Raw genomic sequence first — 11,442 nt, forward strand, 5'->3', positions numbered from 1 at the left:
ATTGACTGGTTCAAATGGCTCCTTCTGTCACCATCAGTTCTTCTTCCTTTCCCTAGCTCTCTATTTACTTTCCACACTCACTTCTTTGAAAAGAATGAAAATGTGACATTAAACAAACATTACTGAATAACAATAATATTTACCCTATGTCTTGGGATCTGCTTTCTTCTACACAACTGTAAGTTATAATATTTAATTCAATGCCAAATTATGGACAGAAGGTGAAATAAAGTGAGAGAATGAAAGACTGAAGAAACAAGTGACAAAGAAAAAAGTAAACATAAAATTTGAATTTTTCAATCTTTTATATCTCCAACAAAAATTACAATCCGAAGGAAGGAGATTATACAGCTGCTTCTTCAGTTCTCTGCCCAAAGGCAGGTCCCCCCACGCAAACCACCCCCCCCCCCCCCCCCCCCCCCCCCCCCCAACAGTGTCAAGACCTCCACCACGAGTAGGGCAAGGAGCAAGTCCCAAAGCCACACCAGCTGAAACAGGAATTGAACTCCATGCTGTTGGCATCTATCTGATCCACACTGGCTGCCCAAGGAGTGCAAGTTGCTGTGGCAACATACAGTTTTACATGCATGTTATAGTCCAGAGCCATGAATAGTAATGGCAGAGGCTACAATTTTCTTTCCATCACATGGCTGACCAGGAATCTCTCCCACTTTTATCACCTGCCATTGGCCTTTGTTGGAAGAATTTGCAGGTTGATATGCAACCTGTTTAGCCACATTATGAACACACCTTTCTTGGCCTTCAAGTCCTGTAGTAGGGCTGGAATCCAGAGCTTGTGGCTCAGAAGCAGGGGTGATACCCACTGTGCCACAAGATCTCCATTCTACAGCTGTGAAAGTTAATTTTCAGTACCAGAGAGGTTTCTCATAAGTAATTAAGACTTATCATGCCATTTTAAAAAATTACTAACACTGGAATGGACAAGGTTAACTTTCTCTGATGACTTTAGTGTGTATCCATCACATATGCACAGCAATTTTGTGCTGTCTATGTGGTTCAATGTTGAATCTCCCAGTGAGACACCATTATTGTGCAGCTCCTGGAGGAGCAGGACATCTTAGACAGCAATTTCCCAATTTTTGTGTTTAACTGCTAGCCATCTTGCAGTTAAATAACAGTAAGTGGGGACAGTGTCACTATTTTTTCTATCCCAATACCTGGGCCAATATGTGGGTGGGCAGAATGATGGCAGATGGAATTTGATGCAGACAAGTGTAACGAAAATCATCTGAATGGGCACATACGCCAAGACTGGTGTTAAAGTAGCTAAAAGTTAAGCTGAATGAAGGAGTCATAATAGACTCATATCTCAACAAGCCTAACCAACCCAGAGCAGCAATCAACAAAGCCCACTGAATGCTGCACTGTAGAGCATGAATGAGAGGAATTTGTGCAGTGCCTCAATCAGACCACACCATGTGTGTCCAGTGCTGGTCACGAGATGCAAGAGAGACGTTCAAGCACTAAAGCCCGAGAAGGGAGGGATCACAAAGCTGATTGTCAGAGTTAGGGTCTAAGTTATAAGGGAAGACATGTCCTGTGCATTTTGGAAAGGAAACATCCCCAAGCTGATCTTATAGAGAAACATGAGATAGTTAAGGGTATGAGAGAGGTAAATATGGATTACAATTTTAAATTAAATTTGGAAAATAGGACAATGAGACACAGGTTCAAATCAGTAATGATAAATTTAAGACTGATATCAGAGAGTGCTGTGCACAGTTCTGGTCACCATATTATAAAGAGGTAAAAGAGGCACTGGAGAGACCACAGAGTATCTTTACAAGGATGATCCTGGAAGCATGTGGGTATCGCCATCAGGAAAGGATTGACAGCCTGGGTCTCTTTTTTTCATGAAAAAAGAAGGCTGAGCGGTGACTTAATGAAGATCTTTAAAATATGAAAGGTTTTGATAGAGTGGATACAGACAGAATATTTTCTCTTGTGGGGAAGAGCATAACTAAAGGCCAACAATATAAGATAGTCACCAAGAAATCCAATAGGGAATTCAGGAGCAACTTCTTTACTCAATGTGTGGTAACAATGTGGAAGTTGCTATCACAGAGAGTTGTCGAAGTGAATAGTATAGATGCATTTAAGGGGAAGCTAGGCAAGTGTATGATGGAGAAGGGAATAGAGGGTTCCAATGATAGATTTAGATGAGGAATGATGGGAGGAGTCTTGCATGGAGCATTAACACCAGCATGGACTGGTTGGGCCGAATGGCTTGTTTCTGTGGCATATATCCTATGCAATCCTATGTAACGTTCTTCTTCACAGAGAGTGGTGGAATTGATTATTGCATTGAAAATCCTGGAAAGATTTAAGAGACAATTGGATGTGGCAATGAGGGAATGGTAGAATTTTTCTGGATGAAAGAAGTTCAATGAGTCAAATGGCCTTCCTCATCCATAACTATCTTGTGAAATCTCACAGGCAAATTCCACCCTGTCTTCCCCCAGCTATACACACAGACTTCCCAATAAAGGTCTCTTGTAGCCATCAGGATTTGAATCCTGACTGATTTTCTTTACTTCCTTGGCCCAAGGCCTAAAGGCATTTCTACTACTCCCTTAGCCAAAATGAGCTGACTCATCAAACACTAACGATTGAATAAAAGACCATTTTTAATCTGTGTTGGTTTAATCCCACACTGGATCATAAAGATGCCAACCTAGTCACCATAGAGAGTCGCTTTATTGTTTTAAAATGTAATATAGTGGTTTTAGAAAGTTTTCTTGATATGAGTCTGCCTTGGGTCAGTCAAGGTGGTGTGCTCTGATCTCTGCTCTGGTGCATGATGCTTCCCATTTCTGGTCAGCATTACAACAAGCAGGGTTACTGGCTGCATTTGGCTCTTGTTCCCTTTTGTTCAATTGGCATGTATTTTCATATTAACCCGCAGCAGGAAGATGCGCATTGGCAGGGTAATTACCTGAAAAAGGATTACTATGCCAGAAATGCAAGCTGTTTTTGCTGATCCAAAACCCAGCCCTGTAGTTAAACTGCAATTTCTGTCAGTCACAGTGATAATGCAACACCCTGCAAATATCCACTTTCAATACTAAGTGCTGTATTTAAGTTACACCCTGAGCAAAATTATTACTTTGGATATTTTGATACTATATTTAGGCTACTAAAATTCTCAATTTTCACTCTTATTTTCAAATTCCTCTCTAATCTTGACCCTCACTGCCCTGTAGCCTCCTTCAGCCCTACTTCTGTCTGAGATCTCTGTGCTTCTCAATTTCTGTTCCCTTAGGTTTCTCCACTGTTGGCAATCATACCTATAGCTGCCAAACCCTAAATTCTGGAATTCCCTCCCTAACCCTCTCCACCTCTCTATCTCTGTCGCCTCCTTTAAGACACTTGTTAAAATCTTCCTATTTTTCCCTGTCCTAATATCTCCTTTTGTGGTTTGGTGTCAAATTTTGTTTGATAACCCTCCTGTGAAGTGCCTCAGGATATTTTAATATATTAAAGGTGTTATATGGATGCAAGTTGTTGATGCTGCTGAAATCAGTAGATTAATATCACATCTCTTCTCAGAAAACACAATCAGAAATGGAAATCATTGATATGGACTATATTCATTGTTTTGGCACATTGTCTGTTATCACAGAATCACAGAATCACACAGTGCAGAAGAGGCCCTTCGGCCCATTGAGTCTGCACCAACACGTGAGAAAAACCTGACCTGCCTATCAAATCCCACTTACCAGCACTTGGCCCATAGCCTTAAATGCTATGACATGCCACGTGCTCATCCAGGTACTTTTTAAAGGATGTGAGGCAACCCTCCGCCATCCTCCCAGACAGTGCATTCTAGACCGTCACCACCCTCTGGGTAAAATGGTTTTTCCTCACATCCCCCCTAAACCTCCTGCTCCTCACTTTGAACTTATGCCCCCTCGTGACTGACCCTTCAACTAAGGGGAACAGCTGCTCCATATCCACCCTGTCCATGACCCTCATAATCTAGTACACCTCGATCAGGTCACCCCTTAGTCTTCTCTGCTCCAACGAAAACAACCCAAGTCTATCCAAGCTCTCTTCATAACTTAAACATTTCATCCCAGGCAACATCCTGGTGAATCTCCTCTGCACCCTCTCCAGTGCAATCACATCCTTCCTATAATGTGACAACCAACCCATCTGAATCCCCTCTTCCTGTGACCTCAGAAGCTCCAGCTCCACAGGCTGAGGAGAGTGCCACTGCCGCACAACGTTGCCCCAAAAGCAGGCTGGGGCCCTCCAATTCTCGGCCCCCCATAGGACGTCCGCCAAAGTAATCACAGACAGGGCATCGTGGTCATGTCTGCTGTGGATGTCCGTGGAGCAACAAGACATAGCGGCAGAGTTAGGAAAGTTAAGAAGAATTAGTTGCACACCCTGAGCACTGGTATTAATCACTTGTACATACTGTTCACTATTGTCAATAAACTCCCAAGAGTATCTCCCTGCCAATGGCTCCTTGTTCTGATGAGCAGTGTTCTTGTCACTCAGATGTGAAACCTTTCTGCACAAGATAAAGGCAGGTGTCTCAGTCCAGGGCCTCTTCCCTGTGCTTTGTGAAGCCTTTAGATCAAAGTGATGGTCTGGCCTCAAACTCCCTCGAAACATTACTGATTCCTGAATCTCGGCAGTGCTGGTCATTGGTGCCAGAATGTAGTGGGCAGGTGCCGCAGAGTTCTCTCATATTCTCTGTGTGCTCTCAGCACCTTTAAGGTGGGGTTGGCCCCCATCTCTGCAGCATCTGTGACCACTGATGCTGTGCTTCTGAAGTGCTGAGGTGCTGAAGGAGGACAAAGCATCAGATGCTTCTACACTATGTGTAACAGTGCCAATAAACCAAGGGTTTCACATGAAATAAACTGCAGGGAGAGGGAACTTTATCTTAGTTCCCAGTGGATACAGGCCCAAAATTTATCAAAAGCTGCCAATCTTACTTATATTGCCCTTTATATTAAATCCTGCCATTGATGGTTTACATGAGTTCAATGATTCTGCTGTGATTTTGAGAGATGCCTCTGACTACATCAACATGCTGAAACCTCAGCTGGTCAATATTAGTCATGTATGCCCAAGCTGAATTTGATTTCCAAAATAAACATGAGAGGTAATGTTTTGCTTGCCCAAATTGGGAAGTTTTGAGAATTGGTATAAGAATATAGCAAATGAAATTATCTTAGAGGAAGGCCTGTAAGGCAGAGAAAGTGCCAAAACTGAAAGATGGAAAATTAACATAACAGAAATAAACTAGTGAAATGTACCACAGGTCTTATTAACTGCTAATGTCTTTCAGTGCGGGAGTCAAAAAAAAAGTCATGATCTAGAGAATGACAAACATGCAGTTTTAGTTAATATTGAATAAAGAGACTACTGCCATAGGAAAACAATGATTAGACAGAAACAAGCTACAAGGCGAAGCTGAGTAGCCCAGAGAAAGTAATAACATCATTGCATCAAGTATCAAAACTGTGTGCCCCTCTCAGAGGGATAGTCTCAATATTCAAAACTCAGTATTTACTAGTGATGTGTTGAATATAAACTGCGATAGCTAGTAGTGACTATCTCAACACCGCTACAGACACATGCACACAAAACTAACACACAATTTCTATGTTATGTCTGAATATTAAGCTATTTATAGTCAATTTCTTTGCAGATTTGGCAGCTTTCACTGTGATTGAATAAGCATACTATATATGGACTATGTCACATATGAAGATGTTTCATTGCACACAAGTTGAATAGTACCAATGCATTTAAAGAAAATTTAGACAAGCATATGATATTTGTGATAATTTTGATATTTGTCATTGTATTTGTCGATATGCGGCTCACAGGAAACCAGGATCCCCAGTGGAGTGGTCCGCAGAGAAAGGGGTTTGGCTTCCCTGCTCTACAGGCATTGGTAATTAAGATTATTACTGCAAAGCTCACTCCAATTTGAAAGAGCTACAACATTTGCGGAACTTTACTACGTCTCAGAATTTGAATATATTGTCCATTGCTCCATGGGGGCTCCCTCTATCATGTGGAAGAACAGCTTCCCCTGAATCACAAAATAGACACTAGGACCCAACTCTTCTGTTATTTTCTTGCTTGATGTTGAAGCTCTATGAATTATCCCAACCCATATTAATCCTAATGCTGAAACAATGGCACCATCAAATCATTCACTCCGCCATTCCCCACACTGTTCATGCACCACAAAGCACCTCTCCCACCAAACTGCACCAGATGGCTATAAGGTTTTAAGCATCATTTTATGCAATTTGGCTTTTAATCATTCCCAGCATCTCAATTCTCATTAGAAATATCATTATTTAACAAAAAGAATGTCTCTTATCATAGCAATTGAAATAGTTTATTTTCTGATACAAAAATTATCATTTCAAAATCAAGTCATACTGTATGCACTGTTCCTAGGATGCACACTGAGATGCACATCAACAACTGCTGGAGAACCATCAACACAATGAAAGATGCTCTAGGGTCTGCCAAAAGTCATCAGTCTTCCAGTCCACAGAGCTGTTTACAATTGAGTGTTGCAGACTAGCATATTTCAATGTCTAGAATGATATGCAGAAGGATGCACTAAAGCTTGGAGCAGCTGCCACAAAGGCTCAATGGGGAAAGGTCACAGTCTAAGGCCTCTTGCCATAATACACTGAGGGTCTGGAACTCAGGGAAAAGCACCTTGAACTGTGAGCACCAGAGAATATTTGGCATGAAATGTCAATTTATCTCATAAATGTAACATGCAGTTGTGAGTATAGTGTGGCACCACAACATTACAAGTATTGTATTGAAAGAAATTGAATTGTATTGCACTTTATGTATTGTCAAATTTGAACTGTTATGTAATGTACTTCTACAAGACTTATGAATTAAACATATTTTTTGAAAAAAATTGGCTGGGTTATTTGAATTATTTGCTGTAATACATTCAAGAGTTTGAATTTATGTTACGTTTGCATTTATTGTAGTTCAGTTGGTAGCCCGCTAGCCTCTGAGTCACAAGATTTTGTATTCAAGACCCACTCCAGGGCTTGAGTACAAAGTCAAGGCTGACACTCGAGTGCAATACTGAGGGAAGATTGCACTGTCAGAGGAGATGTCTTTTGGATAAGCTGTTCAACCGAGGCCTCATATGCCTACTTGGGAGGATATAAAAGATCACTATTTCAATTAAGAGCAGGGGAATTATGCTTTGTGGCCTGGCCAATGTTTATGCCTCAGTCAAAACCACGAAACAGATTATTTGGTAATGATCACATTGTTGTTTGTGGGACCTTGCTGTGCACAAATTGGCTGAGCATTTCATACATTACAACAAAAGTACTTCATTAGGTATAAAGTGCTTTGAAATATCCAGCAATCATGAAAAGCCCTGGATAATTGCAAGTCTTTACTTTCCTTTTTTATTGTCCCTTTCTGTGGGGATATGTCTTAATGTGACAGAGAAGCACCCAAGTCAAAACATAGGAAGAATGGCACTATTCTCCCAACTCCCATCATTGGCAGGCTTAATACTGAAACTGGAAGTACCAAACTGGCCAATGTGAATCCTAATACTGAAGCAATTACACAATCAAATCATTCACTCCACCGGTCACCACACTGATCCATCACAACATGGTTTATGTTCTACCACCACACTGCACACAATAGTAATATGGCCATTATGGTTAAGGTATCATTTTCTGCAATGTGGTCTAATTCATTCTGTACATGCAGCACTGTCATTAGAAATGTCATTTGATAAGGAAGAGAATGACTCTTATCACAGGAATTGGAACACTTTTCTTTATTTACACATAGAAAAATGATCATTTCACAGAAAATTCATTAACTTTCATTAGTTCATATAAGTGCACACAACTCATTACGAAAGAGAAACTGAGGACATGCAGCTTGTGGAATACAGTACATACGGACAGTATTTCATCTATTGTGCCTGAAGGGCCTGTTGTTCAAGAACAGTAGCTACATTTGTCAGAGGGATTCCCTTTACACACACAGCCATTGGCGCAGTTCGTGCATCCTGCAGGACAACAAGAGCAGCAACCTGAGAGGAGAGGACAAAGACAGAAATCAGGAACAATGAATGAATTCACTGAAATACCCCCAGGGCCTAACATTACAGCCCTCAGCTCCTTACTCACAAGCTAATCTGTGTCATATCTCCAAGTTACCCATCTGAAGAGGCTCAGCATCACAACACTGTGTGTGAGAGAGTTTGGGTGAAGATTTAACTGTCACTGTCTCTACAATATTTCTAGTGTGAAGTCTATAATATCAACACTTCTTGTTGTCAAACTAAGACACTTCTTTAACCAGCAGGATGCTTGTCTCCAGATTCTTGCGATTGGACATTGAATAAATCTGATGGGAAATAAATCAGGTGAAATCATGGATCTTGTACTTTTCTATCGTGTTCCCGTCTGAGTTCTGCCCAGAACTATCTGTCACATAAACACAATGTGAAGAGGTTTAAACTCTCCCACAGTTACTCACTTTTCCGGCGGCGTCCAGCTTTGCTGCTGGGACATCGGCAGTCGGAGCACCTGCAAGTGTTTTCACAGGAGCAAGATCCTGAAAACAGGAAAAACAAAGACACTGAGTTGTGAGAAAACCCTGAGAAATGCCCCCCGTGTGGAGGGGACCCGGCTCTTTGTCACATTCACTTCTCCAGTGACTTTCAGAAACAGCCTCCCCTACAATGCTGCAGCCCCTCAGTGAGACTGAGCCAGGACACTGTGCTGAAAGGACTGACACCAGTCACCACTCACCATCCAGGCACACACAGGGCTTCGAGTCAGACATTTCAGGAACTTCTTCAGCTTCGAGCCGTCACCCAATCAGCGCTTCTCGATCTTGTGCCGTTTGCTGAATCGGAGCCGAGTTTCATGGGCTTGTGATCGTTGGGGAACTGGCTGCAGGAGCGGGGAAGGTGCGGGTCGCTCCGGGCTGAATGCACACGGGGCACTGTAAGTGTTTCAGCGGCTGAAAGTTTGAATTGCACCCAGCTCCTTCACTCACAACACGGCCCAAAAAGATTTCTCAATGACAGCAATTTCAATCGGCTCCTTTGTGTTTGTAAATATTTCCAGAGTAACTAAAACCTCACTTCAGTCCACAAGGTGGACAAAGGGTCCTCTCCATTCCCCCGGGTCCACCCCGATCTCAGCAATGGGTATGATAGACAACTGGTTTCACCAGTCACCGCCACATCTGGCTGCTCCAGATTACACATTATCTGCTTCGCCCCCGCTCCCTCAACACTGCTCACCAGCCCAGAATCACCCTGGAATACAAGAATAACACTTGGTGTCTTTTTTCTCTCACTAACCATCATCTTGGAGAACACCCCAAGATATTTTCTTTCTTATTCGTCCAAGACATGTGGGCACCATTGACAATGCCAACATTTGTTGCCCATCTCTAATTGCCCTTGAGAAGGTGATGCTGAGCTGCCTTCTTGAACATTTGCAGTCCATGTGGTGTAGGAACACCCACAGTGCTGTAAGGAGGGAGTTCCTGGATTTGCCCAGTGGAACCAAACCTGAACATCAGTGAGCGGCTGATTGGTGAATAAGTGACCCATGATAGCACTGCCTATGTCACTTCCCATCATTTTGTTCATAATGAAGATTAGGCTGCTGGCTCAGTGCTTTGCAGGATTGGATTTTTCCTGCTTTTAGCGTTTTGGAGAGTTTTCTACATTACCAGCTCGATGCCAGTATTGTAGCTGTACTGTAACAGAGCATTCCTTAAATGGTGAGAGATTGGGAAATTTGGTGTCCAAAGAGACCTGGGTGTCCTTGTTCATGAGTTACTAAAAGCTAGCATACAGATGCAGCAAATATGAAGGCAAATAGTACTTTGGCCTTCATTGCAAGGGGATTTGTGTATAGGAGGAAAGATATCTTGCTGCAATTGTTCAGAGCCTTGGTGAAACCTCACCTGGAGTATTGTGTACATCTTTTGGTTTTGGTCCCCTTATCTAATGAAGATTTTACTTGCCTTAGAGAGAGTGCAATGCAGGTCCTCCAGACTGATCCCTGGGATGGCAGGACTGTGTTATGTGGAGAGATTGAGGAAACTGGGCCTGTACTCTCCAGAGTTTTGATCTCATTAATCTCCAGAGAGGTGATCTCAATAAAACTTACAAAATTGTTATCAGGTGTAACAGGGACGATGTGGATAGGATGTTTCCCCTGGCTGCTGAATCTACAAGGAATGTTCCACATACCCCATAAAGAGACAGGCATAGCCGGGGCCAATGCGGGTACCCATAGCTACACATTTTATCTGGAGGAAGTGAGAGGAGTTTAAGGGGAAATTGTTCAATTGTTCAGTGTAACATTCCTTGTTCCAGTCCTACTCCGACCCCCTCCCACAATTCTTTCTCCGGTACATCGATGATTACTTTGGTGCTGCTTCATGCTCTTGTCTGGACCGGGAAAGCTTTATTAATTTTGCTTCCAATTTCCACTCCTCCATCATTTTCACATGGTCCCTCTCTGACACTTCCCCTCCCTTCCTTGACCTCTCTGCCTCAATTTCTGGTGATAGACTATCCACCAATATCTATTACAAGCCTACCGACTCCCACAGCTACCTCAACTACAGCTCCTCACAGCCCACTTCCTGTAAGGACTCCATCCTATTCTCTCAATTACTTTGCCTCCATCGCATCTGTTCTGATGATGCCACTTTCAAAAACAGTTCCTCTGACATGTCTTCCTTCTTCCTTAACCGTGGTTTTCCACCCACTGATTGACAGGGCCCTCAACCGTGTCCAGCCCATCTCCGGCACATCCGCCCTCACACCTTCTTCTCCCTCCCAGAAACATGATAGGGTCCCCCTTGTTCTCACTTATCACCCCAACAGCCTCCACATTCAAAGGATCATCCTCTACCATTTCCATCAACTCCAGCATGATGCCACCACCAAACTCATCTTCCCTTCACCCCCCTGGCAGCATTCCATAGGGATCATTCCCTCCATTACACCCTGGTCCACTCCTCCATCACCCTCTACACCTCAACCCCCTCCCACAGCACCATCCCATGCAACTGCAGAAGATGCAACACCTGCCCCTTCACTTCCCCTCTCCTCACCGTCCAAAGGCCCAAACACTCATTTCAAGTGAAGCAGCATTTCACTTGCACTTCCCTCAACTTAGTCTACTGCATTTGTTGGTCCCAATGCAGTTTCCTCTCCATTGGAGAGACCAAACGCAGACTGGGTGACCACTTTGCAGAACAACTTTGGTCTGTCTGCAAGCATTACCCAGACCTCCCTGTCGCTTGCCATTTCAACACTCCATCCTGCTCTCATGCCCCCATGTCCGTCATTGGCTTGCTGCATTGTTCCAGTGAAGCTCAACGCAAACTGGAGGAACA

At 43.0% G+C, this 11,442-nt stretch overlaps 1 protein-coding gene across 1 annotated transcript; it reads right to left on the reverse strand.

The window, feature by feature from the left end:
* Nucleotides 1-7,822: 7,822 nt before the first annotated feature.
* On the reverse strand, nt 7,823-9,567 carry LOC121279616 (metallothionein-like). The gene is made up of 3 exons (XM_041190784.1): nt 9,383-9,567; nt 8,548-8,625; nt 7,823-8,098 (listed from the first exon to the last, which is right to left on the reverse strand). Exons 1-3 carry the CDS (start codon nt 9,528-9,530, stop codon nt 8,004-8,006), a joined length of 321 nt encoding a protein of 106 aa, XP_041046718.1. The 5' UTR covers nt 9,531-9,567; the 3' UTR covers nt 7,823-8,003.
* Between the last annotated feature and the right edge of the window lie 1,875 nt (nt 9,568-11,442).

The sequence above is a fragment of the Carcharodon carcharias genome, chromosome 7, assembly GCF_017639515.1.
Source record: "Carcharodon carcharias isolate sCarCar2 chromosome 7, sCarCar2.pri, whole genome shotgun sequence".
In the NCBI taxonomy this organism is placed as follows: domain Eukaryota; kingdom Metazoa; phylum Chordata; class Chondrichthyes; order Lamniformes; family Lamnidae; genus Carcharodon; species Carcharodon carcharias.